Below are 20,071 nucleotides of genomic sequence, written 5' to 3'. Positions count from 1 at the left end.
ATAATCGTTGAGTTTTTCAATATAGGTTATTTCGACATACTTTTTAATTAAAATAACTTAATTTTTTAAAGAATTTATTGAAATTATAACTGGACTATTTTGAGTAAAATTAAACTTCTCGCACAACAATTTAGGTAGGTATATATATATTATATCGTCTAAAGGTTGCCTGTTCCAGGTACCAATAAATTGGTGACGTTACTTGGGCGTCTTGGATATAAATTACTGCCAGTCACAGATTCTATTCCATCACCTGAAGAAAAAATTTAAAATTATTATTAAAAAAATTGCTATAACTATGTACTTAGGTACTAATTTATGAAAGAAAAATAGGAACCTAGTTAATTAAATTGATTTAATTTAATGTAACCTACCTATGTTGCATAAATCTGATGTACACGCTCGATAAAAGGTTCGAAAAGTAGAATCCGTAATTTCATGATTCAAAAAGTCCGGTGATTGTAAACAACTTCGCGTAAAACTTGCTACGACTCCTCTGGGATCCTGTAATTTACACATGTAATAATATTTTACCGACCAGTCAGTACAAAATAATAAGAACTTTACTTTTTAAAAATTATAATTTAAAAATAGATTAGAAACTCGATTGTTAGGTCCCATTTCATAAAAAACGTAGGTAGGTAGGTACTCGTACGTTGTACACAACTCTAATCGTAGAAAGACAATTTAGAATATTGGCCTACAATATTATATATTTTAATGTCGGAAAAATCGATGAACACTCCAATTGAATAAGGTAAGAGAAACTCCTTTTTTATAAAGTTGAGTAAAAATAACAGCGTTATTTCCAATAAAACAGAGAAGAGAAATTTACACATATTATTATATACTTAAGTAAAAATAAAATAATATTATCACACATTTAGGTATAATTCGTTGTACCTACATTATATTATCTAGACTTATAATATATCTAAGTACCGACTACCGAATCTAAAGTGTTAGTTGTTACTCACCAGAAATTCCTGTCTCATAATTGTACAATATTTATATGAACAGTTAACAGTCTGCGTGTCGTTTGTTATTGTAAGACATGATCTGTCCGAGTCGACTGAAGAAAATCCACATACATAACAAAGTAATTGTCCTGAAAAAATATTTGGTAAGCACTCTAGCTGTAAAGCGAGGCGTTCAACGGCCGCGGCGGGGCAAATCCAGTACATATTTCTATAGATTATGTCACAGACTAATAATAATATATTATGTGTTATTCTTATACATGTACAACCTATATTACCTACTGTTAAGTTTCATCCATATCCATCGAGCAGTTTTTTCGTAAATGTGTAACAAACATAAAAACTCACAAACTGTCGCATTTATATTGCATGTTATGTAGTAGGATTGAATCAATTATGAAAATATCCTATACATTTTCATTTACTTTTAATTTATTGTAAAATGCCAGTCAAAACTTAAAAGTAATTAATATCTTGGGTTGTCGAAACTGAATGGTATTTATATAATTTAGAAACTTACTACGATACCTAATTATCATACCTACCGAGTTTACATTTTTTTACTGTGTACCTACGTTTCTGACTAGGTACCACAGTATTTCAAGAAATAACGTCACATTGGATATTAACGAATATAGAACAGTGTTATGAATTTAATCAGGGATGCCCCAGTTGTACCTACGTAAAGGAAAACGAATAAAGTCGGTTATCACTTACCATTCGTTTGTTGAAACAAAATATTTAATAACACCAGAATAACTAATGTTTCCTTCATTTTTGTATCTTTATTATAAAAGCAACATGACCAATTGTTATTGTCTTTGCAGTTGAATGCGTATAGAATTCATATTATCTTATCGGCGCGATAGTTGGCATTTAATGCTTTATACATTAGCAATCCAGAAATCACGATATTGATCCATATCGGACTCGAAATAGATAAGATTTGTCGGAAATTATTTATTAATTATAGCAAATGTCTAGTAGGTAGGTATATGTCCCTGCCCACCTTCGGTATTCTAAGCTCAATGGAGGTTATAGTTTTGCATACGCTGAGTACCTACCTAAAAAATACTTATAAAATTCCAGATGCTTTTTTTTAAATATATGAATAATTCTTAAAACTCTTTGTGTACACCCCTAAAAAGCAACCCGCCCAACTTTGCCACCCGTTTCTAAAAAACTATCGTTTAAGATTATGTTTTCATAGACAAAATGCTCACATTAGCGAAGCATTAGGATATGCCGGCTGCGCGAAGATAGAGAAGAAGACATGAATTTTAAGGAAAATTTTTTATGTGATCAGTGTATGCAAGACTACAAGTTCCTTCGCGCTTAGTATACCGATAGTGGGACACCTGTATTTTCTGCCGTGAATCCATCCTCTCGGAATACTTATAGGCAAAGGACTCATTTGATTTTTTCTATTTAAACTATTTAATTTTTTTTCTACTGACACAATTGAGATTGTTTCAAATATTAGTAAGTAGGTAGGTTAAATAAAAAAATGCCAAAAACCAAGCAAAACAAATTTTATTAGCACAACTGTCAAGTTTTCCATCAGATCGATTGACGATTATTAACATAACAATAATTACTACACAATACATTTCTTACGTCTTGTTTATAACATATTATTATAATGTGCTGTGACTCAGTTGTATTTTAACAAAAGCTAAAATATTCAAGATAGGTAGGTACTACATTGTGTCCATATACTGTAGTTACTTATAGTCTATGATGATATTTACGTGTGGCTCTGAACCAATACACAACTTCAATGAAGAGAGATAATACAGACAAAATACATCCATATGCCAACAAAAGTAGAGCTGGATAGAAATCAACCATATTGACTGAATCGAAACTGCTGCCACGGAAAGCACACATAGGTTTCTTCGCGTAGACCATCCGATTTTCTCGATCATTCAGTCCATGTTCTTGGTTTCTCATGAGGCTGGAAGGGATTGTTTAAGTACCAAGATATTATGTAAAATCATGAAAATATATTATGTTAAATATTATCAGTATAGAGCCTTTACATAATATTAATTTCTTCAACGTAAGCGTAACTATAAGTCAAATTAATATTTACTTTATGTACATAATTATTTCTATACCGATAAATTAAATACAAAAAATTTAAACAGCCAACAGCTTTGCAGTTATGTACTACATATTTTGTCATTACATTACTGACATTGTCTCTCTCTCTCTTTAATGTTTGAATTTTTGATCATTTTTATATTTTTAATGTAAGTAACTAAAGACATTATTTAAATTCTATATCAAATTAGAATTACCCAATCTTATAAATTTCCTTATAGGGCGAGTTCTTACGACAAGTTTGCCAGGCTTTGCTTTCTTGAATGTATTGAATCTCTTGAAGACCACACTTCTCATGTTCGTGAAAGTATCTCTCAACTATTTTGTATCCAGTGCCTAGGTTCATGTTAAACGCAAACGGTTTCTGTAAAAAAAATTTAAAAATATGTATGAAATAGGTTCTATCTATAACGGTGTGGTTAATTTACGTATTTAACATTTGTAACTGATTTTATTTATAGGCAAAGTTTATCAACTTTCTCTGATTGGAGCCATCTTTTCATAGCCTGGAACTGACTTTTTTAAATATTTAACTGGATCCAATATAATTAATTTCAGTTTTTACTCTGTAAATGAAATGCAATAGGAACGATAATCGCTAATAAGTTTAAAGACAGTAAAATAATATTTTATGAAGTTAAAAAGTGATACAAAAATAATCATCATTACTGTCATTTTCACTACTAATTTGCATACATAAGGTAAGGAAAATGTTCATATCTACTTCCTGTTGTGTTTTACATATTTTTCCACGGAAATATGTTTTTATTATCTACCGTTTGTAACTTCTTAACGCCTTCCTCTAAACTCATGAAATTTGCTTTCGATCCTTGAGGGGCTATTTTGGTTTGATAAATAGCTTTCCTTATGGGCTCACTGGCCGTCTGTAAAGATATTGTGGTAATAAATGTGACTAATAGTATGTAAAACGATGCGTTTTAATATACATGAGTGTCTTCGAAAGCTAAACATTATGACAATTACTAGTGAATCAAGGAAAATATAACGGAACGGAATGTACTTAGCTTAGTATAGATAACAGATATGTGGATAGTACATGTAGCAAAAATACAATTAATTTGTTGTAAAATGCTTTGTGAAAAATCTGTATTTCACGATAAATATCACAACGGATTGCTCTACAAAATGTCATCTATGATTTCAAGTAAGGTGTTATCCAAAAAGCCTTATGAATTATTTGGAATAAAAAAATATTACTTCTGCGTTATTGGTTCATTATAATTACTTATGTCCTCTATGCAAATAAATCTCTCAGTCATCTAATATTTTAATGACCTATTCAATGATGTAGATGTATTATTCTAAGTATACATATTAAATTTATTACCGAAAAATGATATCTGTTATACGTGGTATCTTCGGCGCCTAGTTCAAGCCTGGAGTTCAAAAGATCACCGAGGGTCCTGATTTGGTTCGAGTTTGATTGTAGCAATGCAACTATGTTAGCTGAATATGAAGTATACAAGAAGACGAAAGCAAAGAACAATATGAACATCACCACACGACCAAGTGTACCTGCAATGAAATTTGAACAAAATTAAATTGGGTGAAATTTGGCATGTCGAAAATTTCCCATATTTATGCAGATGAATAATTTCAGAATATTATGATGTGTATGTACTTATATTACTCATCCATTTTTGTAAAGGTTTAGATAATATTTTTTTCTATGTTTTAAAATAATATTATTGTATTACGAATAAGTAGGTAATTTATGACAAAATGTTTCCGCTTTCCTGTGTAGAGGAAGTACTTAGCTATAGACAATTATATTGTAACATCGTCCTTAGAACATCACCAATTACTATAAATCTAATAATAGGAAAATTGTATTATTTGTTGAAACCTTTTAATTCAGTAGAGCTTCCTTGTTGAGAAATAGCACTTATTATCATTATAACAATATCGCTCACACTTGGTCTTAGTACCGTTTGGTCTAGCTGAAAACAAATATAAATATTAAGTACATACATATCTATAAGAAATATAACTACATATATCTATAGGTATCGTACATTTATATTAAATAATCATAAGGAGTGTTTGACACTAATTTTCTGTTTGAACTCTACATTTTTCCTCTGTTTTCTAACGTTTATTTTTGCACTCAAAAAATAACATTATAATGCATAACAAATCGATTTATGAATTAGATACCAACTATTAGTGTCGATTTTATTTACATAACTATGCTAAACATTGAAATCATTTTCTCAGAGACATTCAAATAGACAAATAAATAGACGTCAATAACTTACATTATTCTTATTATCTAGCTTCATGCTTTCCCAATAAGCATTTATGAACAGGATAATTGTGAGTAATAATATCAATGCAAAAATACACATCCATACAACTGGTTTGAACGGCAATATGAATAGATTATTTTGGTATGATAGTGATGGTTGACGAAAGACAAATTTGGTTGTAGGGGGCGACGGATACACCAGATATTCTAGCACATCAAGCCGAGGTTTTGTTATGAATATGATTGTACCTGGATAGAAAATGTGATATAAAATTTAATTGCTCGAAATCCATTTAGTGTATTATGATTTTCTTTTATGAAGCATAAGAAGCGAAGAAGAGATTTTTTACACAGAGTATTTCATTTCTCTATCTTTATTTTAATAAATTTATTATTCTCTACTTTATTGTCGTTGTATTGTTGAATTTATTGCATACTTTACCAGCCAAATCTGCGTTTCCACGAACCATATCACCAACCATACCATTGTACGATCCATTTATTATATACCCCCAAGTATCGGTAAAAATGGTAAGCATTGTAGCATTCATGAAGTCGAAAAGTGGAATAATTTGGCGGTAACTAGTTTTAGCTACTGTGTCCACAAAAATGTTCCTGAAATGTTAATCATCATAACTAACACTAAACGAAAAATATACATAGTTATCTACTGCGAACACGCACTTCGCCAATAAATTATGCCAATAATTCATAGATTTATTTTATTTTTCTACATTAGTTATAAATTCTTAAGAAAAATAACTCAGCTGCAGTAACATCTGGGTACAGCAAACTATACTTTAGTCTACTAATTAGTAATCCTACGTTAATAATTACACAATATAAATGCAATGAAAGCTAAGCAGTAAGGTAGAGCCCGTGGTAGAGTTCTTGTTAGAAACTTTTTCGATTATTTTGTTGGAGTAGTTCAATAAAAACCTTAAGCTCATTATTTCATTTTTCGTATTCTCTTCGCTAATAACACTCGAAGTAGTTATAGGTATTCCCATTAAATTCTTGCGCCTCATTGAAGTCGAATATATCATAGCCTGAGCTTTATTTAAACCTCTTTGTGTTGTCCAAGAGCCAAAATATTCTTTTACGGTACTATTCCTGCTTTCCGATATTTTGTAAGCTAAAAGAAAACTTTATTATAAATCTTATACATAAGCTTATACATATTTATATATTGTGTTATTTGACTGATGATGAAATACTCACGCATGCATAAATTATAACCAGATAAATCTTTTTCAGCGACGATTATCTCAGAATCGATTTTCATATTATAATTAATTTCTTCACTTTTACCGACTATAAGCCAACGAGTTGGATACCGAAATAGATTATTTTTATTTACCTAAGTATAAACACACAAAAAATTAGGAACAAAGTGTAAATTATTAAACTTTTATAAATTTCATAGGATATATTATGTAGGTTTCTTACGTATATTAGGTACTTACTTTTTCTAGAAAATGATTGCATTGTAAACATTTTCCGTCCACTAGAATCATCAATTCCTGATGCGGTATCACGTTTTCAATTTCATATGCATTTTTCATACAGGCTATTACTTTGGATAAGTGGCCTTTATTTAGTTTGCGATATAGCTTCAGATTATTTGCTAGAGTTTGAATTTTAGAAAATAAGTTAATATTATTTTTAAAGAATCGCGGTAACTGCGATAATTCAAAATTTTCCCTGCTTTACAGAAAAAAAACCATGACAGTGACAAACATTTATTATTATAGGTACAAACTCAACAAAATCATCATCTACAAGTAATTAGCATAATATTAGAAGTGTGCTTACGGTATTTATAAAAAAAACTTACAATCATCTGAACAAACGAATGCCAATATCTTTGTTGGTTTCCGAAAAGAATTAATAACATCTACTGCCATATTAATTTCATCAACATTTAGAGAATTGATACATTCTAATAGTAAAGCAGATAAAATAATATTGGCTGAAAGCTTCATATTGCAGACAGCAAAAGTACGAATGGTAACTTGACAGTGTTCTTGTATAGGCAAAGTTTATATAAAATATTTGTGCATAATTGCTCCTAGAAATTGTTACTTTCCTTAATAATTGCTACACACGTATTAACTAGAACTGTACGTTAATCACAGAGGAGGGTATTGTGTTTACATAACTAATGCTTTCTAATTGCTTCCTATTTTAACTGAAGCTTTAATGCTAGGCTTCTGAGCATTAATATCTACGTTCTATGAAATAATTGCTTTGATTTAGTTCTATTGTTCTTCTGTGATATGTAAAGGTAGAGTTTTATTTTAATATATTTGTGCAGGATGTATTCTTCAAAATATTCCTGTTGTTATTGAGAATTTCTAGAATTAGCAATATCACAGCCAAAAGGCAGCCATAAGATAGTATCAGAATTGCGGGATAACAGTCTACCATGCTGACTGATACGAAATTCTCTTGTCTTCCCAAACATTTCGGTCGCTTTTCGTACAACATACGATTCTCTCTTTGTTGTAATCCATGTTCTTGGAGGCGTTTAGTTCTAGAAAGGAAGAAAAACAAGTGTTATTATAAAAATGAGCTCTATCATACGCAATAAGTTTTAAAAATTCGAAATGGAATACAAAAAATTGATACCCAATTTTAAAGATTTCCATAAATTGCGTGTCCTTTCTGACTGCAAGCCAAGGATCTATCACTTGCAAATATTGGATTTCCTTCAGTCCACACTTTTCTCCCTCTTGAAAGTATTTGCCAACAAATTTGTAACCTACCCCAGTTTCCATGTGAAAAGCAAATAGTCCCTGAAAAACGATGTCTTTAAAAGTACCAAGACAATCCCTACATTATAACATTTAAGTCACTATTTTGCAAAAAATACGACATGTAATTGAGTGCATAATAAGTTTTAAATCTTATTGTGACTGTTTGGCGCGAAGGCTACATATGTAACAACTATTGATGGACCTTTTTTTAAATAATTAAAAAAAAAAGACTAGAAGTCCGTACCTTGCCATAAGGATTGTTATTGTGTTGTATTGATGTATCCTCAATCCTCATTCGTCTAAACTTAGACCTACCTTTCGCATTTTCTTAATTCCCTCCTCCATATTCATAAATCTTGGTTTGATTCCAGCTGGTGCAATTTTCGTTTGGTATATCGCTTTCCTGATAGGCTCCGTTTCAACCTACATAATATAGATATATTTAACCACACTTAATTTTACAGGTGCACTAAAATAATTTTGTAAAGAGATATTTACTGAAAAATAGTATCTGTTGAAAACAGTGTCGTGGACTCCAAAAGCTAGTCTAGAATGAAGCAAGTCGTCTAGTGATCGTATCTGAGAGGAGCTGGATTGCAATAGAGCGACAATGTTCGCAGAGTACGACGTGTATAGAAATGTTACCGCGACGAAAAGTTGCAGTAGCACAATACGTCCTAAAGAACCTGAAAGAAAAAGGAATAGTTCCGTAAAAAATCTGAGTAAATATGAAATCTTTAGCCTTTGCAGACTTATTGTTATTACTAAATAAGTATTTGTGTGTTATTTTTTAATCTGAAAAATTCATAGGAATCTTATCTCACTTACTTGCTAATTGTAAACTCTAAGAGAAATTCATGATGATTCTGTAAACCAACAATTGAAGTTTATGCCTAACCATTCAATCATTGCATGAAATGTACAGAAGTGTTCAAGATCGGAAAGTTTTATAGCTTTACTGTCGACAAAACAAATCGTTTTATTCAAATATGGGATGTTGAGGCGTTAACAACGCAGTGAAACCCAGAGAGACTGCAATGATGGCAAACCGAGCTTAATTATTTCCTGTGAACATGTTTGTATTCCATTTAGTCTGTATTAGGCAGATGCTATCCCACATATTCTGATTACTGGAAAACTTGTTCTCATAGAAAAAACTTGTTTGATTTATATTACTTGAGGAGATGATTCTGAATTTAAGAAATTGATATTAGACAGTTTTTATTATCGAGTTGATTGTAAGAATAGATAAATTATTTATACATTAAGAAGTGTAACCGTGAAAGTATGAAGTTTGTTAAAACCTGTAGGTTCAGACCCTTTAAATGTTAACATTAACTTATAACGAAAAGACACAGGTACATGCATATACGTACATATGCATATACATTATACATATGCAAACCTGCATACTTAATATTATGTACTATAAGAAAAATAAAAATACACCTTTGAGTTCCACATGTGTACCTTGCTGACAAGAGGCCGCGAATATTAATAATGCAACATCAAATACATTAGGCTGAAGCACGGACGAATTTCCAACTCTCTAAAATACATAAAAATGTGGTAAATTTATTGTTTGTTAAGATGCTAAAGTTATGGTTTTAAGCACTAAAGTTATATCAAAATTTTATACTCTACCGATGCGTGTCTGCCGGAAATTTTCCACTCCCAAATAGTGACAATAAATAAGAATAAAAACAGAAGAACGATCAGAGCTGCCGTGCCATACCAGAGATACTTTTGAAAAGATAGAACAAACAGATTATTCTCGTATGAAAGTTTCGGTTGCCGGAATACGAACTTGGATCGCGTTGGTGTTGGACTCGAAATGTATTCAACAACGGAAATTCGTTGTGACGTAAAGAACATGGGAGAGCCTGGAATGAAATATTATTGAGACAGAATATAATTTATTAAGAGTGTAATTTACCTACAGATTATTTTATTTTATAGAGTCACGTATTATGTATTATCAAATAGCTGTTGGTATACTGGCTTTAGTTTTCAGCCCGTAGTCGTGTCAAAAATCATATGATACACAAGGTAGAGCAGAATTAAAATTAGGTTTAATTGTAGATAATTAAGTATATTTTATATAATGACAAAACATTTGCTTAGATCATTTATATTTTCTTCAACTTTCCTTCATTAAAAACTTTTTACAAAAATTAAACTGTTTGTTTAATTTATCTCACCTCCAATTTCAACTTCACCTCTATGCAAATATCCAGTCATTCCATTCCAAGTATTATTGATTCTATATCCCCATGTGTCAGTAAAGATATATTTCCTGCTCGCATTAAGAAAATCTAGCAAATGATTTGTTGTGGGAAAATTAACTTTTGTTATCGTGTCTATATGATCGTTCCTAGAAAAATATGTATACGAATTCTTTTAGTATTCTTTTTACGTAGATGGAAATAAACATTAAAGTGACGCACATAATAGAAGCTACGTAATTGTATTGTCAATACTATATGATACTGATGAATTGTTTATTGAAATGTGAGTTCAATTTATTAGCTTAATAATAAGACGACAATATTATAAAAATTCCGTAACCCCTTATTTTGCAGTTCTTAAATTCTTTCTTCTTAATATTATAAACTGTGAGAAGTACTGGTACTTAAAAATAAGTAACAAATTTACCATAAAACTAATTATTATATAGCTTTTTATGACACGCCAATTAGTTTTATCAAAATTTAGCCTAATAAATGCCTTTCAATTTCTAAGGATATTTCCACCACGTCACATAAGATAACATTTGCTACATACTCTCCATCTGTTAAATGATTTATGCTATCAGTATCTGTTAGAACGTAACAGACACTGATAATATGTTCATCGAGAATTCTCCTCCGAACTGCAGCCACTCCGACCCAATCTTTATGTTTTTGTAAGCCCTGACCTGAGCTCCATTCTCCGAAAAATTCAGACCGCCAACGTGATTGATTACTTATCTTGTAGACTGCAATTAATTTATTTTTATTGCATACTGGCAGCTTTCTTACTTTAAACATTTTATTCGAAATAATTTTATAGACACTTACAAATTAAAGGCTCAATATATATGTTATCATTCGGTTCTTAAAGTTGCAATTAAGGGTGGTAGAAGAATAGTTATCTTCTTATCATTCATAAGATTTCTTGAAAAATGACTGTACTAGTAAGGATCTATTAATTAATATTAACTAACTATACCGTATTCAATAACGTATTTGTCCTGTATTTTCTGCGCTATCATAACTTCAACGTCCAATAAAATATTGATGTTATTGTAATAGTGAAAAATATTGCCACTTTTATTTCTTGTTTCGTTTATAATTAAAATCCATTGTAACGGCGATCGGAATAATTTCCTTTCCTCGTACTAAAGACGTAAGAAATAAAAATACAATGAAGTGATCTTGAATGAAATGTAATTCATGACACATTGTATATTGTTATTGCTTTACTGTGTGGGGCCGAAAAGCAAATAAATATACTTATTTTATTTATGAACTTGATAACAGACGCAATAGGGTGAATAATCATTTAATTAGTTGTTTTTTAATATAGGTATTGGTACGTACCGTTTTTAAAGATGTAGATACTTGATCACAATTCAGATCTGCTATTAATAATATGTTTTGTTGTTCGTCATTAATGCTAATAATATCGCCAAAGTTCGCAAATTGAATCATAATTGGTTTATTTATCTCTGTGTCTAAACTCTTATACATTCTTACTTTTTCGTCTAAAAAATTGTAACGATATTCGATTATACTATTAGTTCACACGTATATAAACAGTTTATTATTAAATAATGCTTACCTTCAGACCAACATGTTAGAAATATAAGTGATGAGCGATTAGTATGTACTTGTAAATCCGAAATTAGCTTTACATCGTTAACTTGTACAAAACCTAACGTCTTTCCAACATGGTATAAAGTATAATAAATAAATATCAAGAGAAATTTCATGATTCCACACCCGTGTAAAATGGAAAGCAAAATAAATGAAATATTGTAAAGCAGGCAGTGGAGGCTATATAAATCATTTCTCATTACAGTAAATAAGTTTATACAATAAATTGGCCACTCTATACTATCCGTTCCACCGCTTTCGCGTATTATACAGGGTGTCCCACTGTTGGTATACTAAGCTCAAAGGAGGTTATAGTTTTGCATACGCTGAGTACGTAAAAAATAATTAAAAAATTCCAGACGCATTTTTTTTTCAAATAGATGAATTCTTAAAACTCTATCTATGTGTACACCCATAACAAGCGAGCCGCCCAACTTTGTCACCAGCACGTGAGCTATCGTTTAAGATTATGTTTTCATAGATAAAATGCTCATATTAGAGAAGCGGTATATGCCGGCTGCGCGAAGCTAGAGAAGAAAACATGGATTTTCAGGAAAAATTTAGCAAAAAATTTTGGACGTAATTTTTTTTAAAGTATTTTTTACGTGATCAGTGTATGCAAAACTACAAGTTCCTTCGCGCTTAGTATACCAATAGCGGGACACCCTGTATTAAATGGGCGCCGTTAATAAATAATGTTCCCATTTTTCCTCACAGTGAATATAGTGAACGATAGAATAAAAAATCTTATATATATATATAAAATTCTCGTGTCACAATGTTATTCTGCATACTCCTCCGAAACGGGTGAACCGATTCTCATGAAATTTTCTGTGCATATCGGGTAAGTCTGAGAATCGGCCAACATCTATTTTTCATATGTACCACGGGCGAAGCCGGGGGGCCGCTAGTAATAACTATATTTTTCATATCATTTTTATAATTAACTACTTACATTTTCTGATTTTTTTTCCAATTTTAACAATAAAGAAACATCTCGCATAATTATTATTGTTTCTATTAATCCTGTATTTGAAAATACATCAATAAAATATGTTACCCTAATAACTATAATTGCTCTCCCAGTTTGTTTTTTTGCTTTGGATAAACGAAAGGAAAGTTTTTACTAATCGACAAATATTTACAAAATATGTATGTCATTAGGAAAGCCGGGAAGTTACATTTGTTTCTTCATTGTTTTGGGACTACAAAGGTACTTTTCCACGACATAATTGATTGTAAACAAACTATTAACAGGCGGTGGTATATCTAACATGCCCTTTTAGTTTTATCACTAAGTAGGTATCATTAATTTAATTTAATAAAATGTATGTCCCTGTACCCATTCAGTCGCTAATGTGTCGCTGCCAGGATAATACATTTGTGGTTAATTATTTAGTTCATCTTACGTGTGTTACGTGTTGTGTTACAAAATGATGAATTACATTGAAAAAATAGTTTTGGCGTCCAGTTCATATGAAAGCAGCTATAGCAAACCATCCAGAATTTCCTCAGAGTGGACACCCTTAATACGAAAACGTGATGGAGGTTTCTCGTGTAAGTATAATTCAATTTTGTTTTTGTATGTCACAAGCCAAATTGAATTTTCGTCGCGCTTAAAAGGATTCCCTCTGAGGAAAAACATTAACATTTTATGAGATGATGTGTTTTATTATACAATACGCAGTAAATAATCAGTTTTAATGATTCGCTGTTATAGTTTGAGTTATAATCACGGAAACGGATCGGATATGTATTGTTTGAAAATCCAAGAACGTAAATGTGTTTTTCTCAATGAAAATACGCACAACGAGAATTACTTATTCTACCTTTTATGTTTATATACCATTCATTCATATGAAATTAGAAATTATTATTGTTAAGCGAAATTCATTCCCTTTGACGAGATAATTATTGCATTGTAGACAATTATTGTTAACTAGGTAATATATTACTACAATTTCACCTAAATGATATTATAAGTAGATAGGTATGTTAGACATACCTTTTAAAAATATTTCATTTAAACTAATTGACAATTTTAATAGATACTTAAAACCTTACTTAAAACTAAACCACATTTAAATAAGCTATTTCAATTGTTTCAAAAATAGGCTTTTTCAGAAACGCAAAACAATTGGGAAAATAATTAGAAAATAAATAGACACACTTCAACAAATTATACCAAGAACACATTTGCTTAAAAAAAGGATTATAAATAACTATTTAACAAGAGGGCATCATTTATACATATATGTTTTCGTCACGACTCACTAGTTGAAATGAGGTAGCAGGTAGCACCGTTACAGACAATATTATAAGCCGTTATCGATAACCATTCTTTTGTAGAGTTGATAAACTTTAAAGATAACCACCTGGATTGGAAGTAGGCCAAACATTACTAATCTGTATTTTATAAAAAGGACATAATATGTGTGGCCTTGTTCGTGACAATGAAAATTAAAAAATAAACTCTTTGTAAATTACTTTCTTACAATTATTATAGATGTTTATTTTAGTTGTTGTATGAAACAGAAAATTTAATAAGGAATTTTATAGTTAAAAATCTATTTTCTAGTTTTATTCGTAGATTTGAATTCAGTTTTTCATGGTTAATTTTAAGTCAAGGATTAAGTATTTGAGATGATTAAACTATCAAATTGTATAGCAATAACCTTACCAGTAAAGCCTGGTAAATATTTCTTATAATAGTTAGATATTTTTTATCTCTACTTTACCGTGGCGAGGGACGACAATAGTTATAATTTTAGAAGCAGGAAATATGTTTTTGTTGTATTCACCACTCAAATATTTATTATTTATTAAAATTATTATGGGTGAATATGACTCTGCATATTGTTTATCCAGTGCTCCTTACGAATACGAAGTGTCTACACTGGCATTTTTAAACCGACTTCATGTCTTCATAATAAGGAGGAGGTCGAATAGAGTCGACTGTATGTTTTCGCAATTCAGAAACTTCGACTGGGTGAACAGATTTTGATGATTTGTTTTCATTGAAAGCTAGAGTCATGCGGAGAGTATATCTTTTTTTATTCACCATTCCTCTTATATATAAATGATGTCAATTCAAAATACTTGAAAATATACGACAGGATCGTTTTATATCAAGCTTCAGTTAGAAGTGTGATAGGATTGTCATCATCAAGCATCTCATGTGTACGGGCCCTATCGCCTACTAATGTTATGGTTCAGATAGATGTAGTAAGGCAATTTAACCGCTTGTAGGTAAGGAGTGAACAGGTTTCCATAATAACGAGTTAGGAGTGCCATAAAGTGTAGCCAGGCTGTCTGCCGCGCCTACCATCATTACTGTACCGGCACAAACCTTCAATTGCTGTGCGATTCCGTAACTTTACGTTAACCACATTTTCATGTTAGAAAGTTGGGATAGGTAGTTATCTGTGAACTTCACTATTTATCGTTTAACCTTAGTTTTAACCTTATATTGTCAATATTTGGAAATGGTAATATAAACTGTAATTAATGTTTACAAGGATAAAATAATATCTACAAATTAGTGAACTACAGAAAATCAATTCCTTTAACTTTTTATTATTTTAGTAAATCCACAATGCAACAGTGAGGCCTCCAAGACACTATATCTACTGATTGGCCTAGGCCCTAGGGCGTAATTTTCAGGGCGGCAAAATGGCATGAGAAATCAAGGGCAATTTTGTTTAAAAATTGTTTAGTTTAAATTCTCTAAAGAAGGAAATAAACAGAATATTATAATTTAATCAGTTCATTGTTGATAAAGCATATTATGTACCTATGTATGAAAAAATCAAAACGAAAAATGCTTTTTTACAACATGAAATAAATTTCAGTGCACAGTTGAAACAATTTTAATTATGAAAAATTAACAGGTGGTGGTAACTATTAGGTAATTAATTAAATTACCTAATAGTGTTTGAGAAATTTTCATTTATCAATTTTAGTTATGTTTCTTATTTTTTCATGTTCTAATGAAACATGATCAACCCCATTCTTCATTATAATGCGTTTATTGAACTTAACGTACTGGTTTTAGGTTTCTTTTAAGTGGAAACTTTATTATATATTTATAATTAAATCACTAATAGGATGTTAGAAGATAAATGTATATTCGAAAAAGCCATGTATAAATAACCTGTTATATCAATTAATTTATTTTAATGTTATAAATAATATAATGAAACAGGCTACTAAAATCCAAATCACATATTGTATCACAAATGAATTAATTTTTTGCTTTGAAATAAACAGAACACATCCAGAAGTTGTGAAACCGACCATCAATGTCAAATTATAAAAGATAATTATTATTAGTTATGATAGATACTTATATAAAAACGATACAAGAAATACATTAAAAAATAATCAAAATTAAATTTGAATACAGTGCAGGGTAATTTCTAGTGCAACAGATAAACTAATGAACGAGTGCAAGGCAAGTGATAACATGTGATAATTTTGTGCAAATCGATTTCAAAATGGTTATTACTTTGTCATTAGTTTAATTATGAATACTGTTACTACGGCGTTATCAAAAGAAAATTTTAAATGAGTAATTTATGACAATAGGTACATCAGTAGGTACTGTATATTATTATCTTTATGTAGTAAGATACAAAAATATTTAAAAACTAGTTATAGGTTATACGGATTGAATGTCCGGAATCAAAATTTGTCAAAACTCAATGTAACGGTTCCCTACATTATATTTAACAAGCCGATAGAATTTAATTTAAGCCCAACATTGCTACTTATAGAGACGAGATATGTCTGCTTTGAAACATTAGTTATGTCCTCATATAAATCCATACTAATATTATAAATGCGAAAGTAACTCTGTCTGTCTGTCTGTTACTCAATCACGCCTAAACTACTGAACCAATTTGCATGAAATTTGGTATGGAGATATTTTGATACCCGAGAAAGGACATAGGCTACCTTTTATTGCGAAATATGTACTACGGGCGAAGCCGGGGCGGACCACTAGTAATACCTATATCTGAAACGAATATTTATATAGAGCCTTTTTCATTTATCGCGTTATAATATCTTCTACTACATACCTAAATTAAGAGAAAATATTACGAATATAACTATAGAATAACTATTAGAAATATAAAAGGAATTGGTAGTGAAATTCGAAATGTTGCGTTTCAGTTCAATGTAACCAAAACCTGGATGTACCTAGAGACAGTGCTGCGTATGTATTTCCTATTAATACACATTATGGGGCGGATCAAATAAGTATAGTGAAAGTCTGTTTCAGAATATTTATATATGTATTTGACTGAATTGTTGACTAAAACTCAGCGAACATCAATCGAACTCTATTTTCATTGATAATATTCTGATGATGCAAATGTAATTAAGAAATAATACTTTTTTATACAACATTAAAAGCAAGGCTTTATCTTAAATAGTACACTAAAATAGTACACTAACACAAATTATCTGAAGAATGTCTGAAATTGCAAAACGATCTAAATGTATGAAGAAAAATTAACAAGTAGGTACGTAGATATAATATACATGTAATATTTTCATGGCCGAAAGTCAAGGTTTTCAAAGGGTTTGTTTAGATATATTAAGAACGAGCTATCAGCTAGCATGTTGTCAACAACCATTGTTAAGAACATCAATTTACACCTTAATAATAAATAGTATTGTACTTACTTCTGAAAACATCATTGTGAATTTCTTAGAAGTAGCTATGCCACGCTATACAGTGGGTAGGCAATTGAAATAAAATATTATAGTAATACTAGCTGTGCTCCGCGGTTTCACCCGCATTGCTCCGCTCCTGTTGGTCTTAGCGTGATAATATATAGCCTTCCTCGATAAATGGGCTATCTAACTCCGAAAGAATTTTTCAAATCGGACCAATAGTTCCTGAGATTAGTGCGTTCAAACAAACAAACAAACTCTTCAGCTTTATAATATACAGATTAAAGCCATCACACGCTACGGTAAACCTGACAGGTTCACCTGTACAGGTATAGCTGCAGATAGACTGTAACGTGTAGGGGAATAGACATGTGTAGTCTTTGAGCCTATCTATGATCGGTAGACCTGCGCAGGTATACCCTGTACGGTAAAAGCGTACGGTAGATCGTAGCGTGTATGGCTTATTGGAAGAATTAAATAATTAGTACTTACAGTACAGGATTTATCACTACAATATAGAACTATTCTTACCTACTATGTTTGTGGTAATGTTTAGTTGTCTGGTAATTTTGAGACAAATTACGGTGCACGTATGTAGGTATAAAATTAAGCCCTTGCTATCAATAATTTTGAACATTCTCCACACCGACAAAGTTTATAGAGAACATGTAGGTACAATCATTAATGTTATCTTTTATTCTGAATGATCTTAGAATACCAACAGCATTTTTTTGTTTTTATATTAGGTAACGCTTTTAAAGAGGTAGGTACCTACATTAAAAGGTATGACGCGTATAACTTTTGGGATATTTCTTTGGCTGATAATAATACGAGTTCACGATTATTATAAAAAGTGAATAAGTCCGTGTACCAACTCTAACACTTTTATGTCGATAAGTATGTAGACTTAACGTCTACCTATTTGATTAAGCAATTTTATCTACATTTAATTAATTCACTAGATTGCTATTCACAGGATACTATCTGGTTTATCCTTGGTCGCTTTAGTAATGGCAAATATTTTAAAATGCAGGTTACTAGTTAATTCACGTGGCTCTATTTGTGCCACAGGCCCCTAGTACACGCAAATGCATAGGTAAGTATTAAAAACTTTAATACGTGCGATAGTAGGTACTTAATACTTGCAATTTTTTGTAACATTTTTTTATTATTAATATTTTTCAGACTCAATCGCTTAAAATCAGTTTGATCGTTTTATCACTATCATTTTCGTTTTAATAATTTTTAATAATAATTATTGTCTATTTAATCTAAAACGTCAAGCTCAAAATGCTGACATTAAAGGTGAAACAAAATCCAACATTTCATTAGTCGAATATTTAATTATAATATGAGATAACATGCCTTGGGCTCTACTTACGTTTTTTACTTATTTCTACTCATGTGTACCCCACTTGATTCCTTTATTTGTATAACTGAGGTTATTCACATTAAAGGACAAACAACCTAAGAACTAATCGAACTTACTCATATCTTTTTAAGATAAAAATTAAAAAGGTAGTACCTTAAACAAATACATTTAAGAAAACATGCACGGACAATGACATTAGGTTAGGTTAGATGGAATAGTCACGTACTTCATTTATATTTGTTTAAAACAGTTTTCTACTAACAATAAAAAATATAACGTTACTGTGAAGTATGACTGCTACATAATATCTACTTTACTACCACAATTCTCAGTCAAAATCTGTCCAACGGTTTGGGCTGTAGAGCATGCAAAAGAAATATTCTTACACATACAAAAATATAAGCCTCCTCCATTTGCAGTCGGGTAAAATATAAGTGTGTGTGTCACCAAATTCTAGACAGGTACTTCCTTTTTCATGCGAGTATTAATTGAAATAAGAGTTAATCGAATGCTAAATACGGCGGAAATAGAGCAGCGGGCAGAGATCTTCGTTTCCGTAGTACTGTACGTGCGTATTTGGACATTTCCTCTTGAAATTACAATCAATGTCACAGACTAGTTGCGTTGCTTTTGAGATCATTTTTACCAATAATATTCTAACATATTATATTCTTACATTTCTAAACCGAACCGAAAAAATGATTTTTTTAAGAATGTAGGACATACATCGGATATACCTATTGTTACTAATATGACAATATTCACACACGATATTCTGTCGAAAAGCATTGCTCTACTATCAGTTTAAAACGTGAGTGATCAGTGAGTGTGAAGGGGATTTAGGTCTCAAACCCTCACTCAAAACCTCATAGCTCACCTTTAGCTCACACATTATAATTAATCACATTCCATTGTTTATGATATCGTATAGGAGCTACCAACGTTGACAAGTGAGCATTTTAGTATAGTTGGTTCTTTGATATACTGTTCCTCTTGCTATTTCGGTTAGAGTCCGGGCTGTCTGGCTGGTCGCAGTGGTTGCGTTT

At 30.9% G+C, this 20,071-nt stretch overlaps 2 protein-coding genes across 2 annotated transcripts; both read right to left on the bottom strand.

Moving 5' to 3' along the window:
• Nucleotides 1-57: 57 nt before the first annotated feature.
• On the bottom strand, nt 58-1,819 carry LOC149906460 (uncharacterized). Its single transcript, XM_090105008.1, has 4 exons — nt 1,698-1,819; nt 978-1,108; nt 375-504; nt 58-253 (listed from the first exon to the last, which is right to left on the bottom strand). The coding sequence occupies exons 1-4, from the start codon at nt 1,753-1,755 to the stop codon at nt 159-161; spliced, it is 414 nt and encodes a 137-aa protein (XP_089961134.1). The 5' UTR covers nt 1,756-1,819; the 3' UTR covers nt 58-158.
• A 798-nt stretch (nt 1,820-2,617) lies between these two features.
• LOC149906459 (ionotropic receptor 75a-like) lies at nt 2,618-11,806 on the bottom strand. The gene is made up of 16 exons (XM_090104383.1): nt 11,696-11,806; nt 11,325-11,493; nt 10,899-11,091; nt 10,316-10,488; nt 9,754-9,997; nt 9,564-9,661; nt 8,613-8,800; nt 8,430-8,537; nt 7,987-8,153; nt 7,671-7,891; nt 6,295-6,490; nt 5,798-5,970; nt 4,435-4,622; nt 3,863-3,970; nt 3,284-3,450; nt 2,618-2,937 (listed from the first exon to the last, which is right to left on the bottom strand). The coding sequence occupies exons 1-16, from the start codon at nt 11,804-11,806 to the stop codon at nt 2,709-2,711; spliced, it is 2,733 nt and encodes a 910-aa protein (XP_089960509.1). The 3' UTR covers nt 2,618-2,708.
• Nucleotides 11,807-20,071: the final 8,265 nt, after the last annotated feature.

Source organism: Colias eurytheme, chromosome 8, assembly GCF_061535395.1.
Source record: "Colias eurytheme isolate Ceu_HAF_F1 chromosome 8, ilColEury1 Martin Lab GWU primary, whole genome shotgun sequence".
In the NCBI taxonomy this organism is placed as follows: Eukaryota; Metazoa; Arthropoda; class Insecta; order Lepidoptera; family Pieridae; genus Colias; species Colias eurytheme.
The sequence above is the reverse complement of the archived record's forward strand: the minus strand, read 5'-3'. Positions and strand labels throughout refer to the sequence as shown.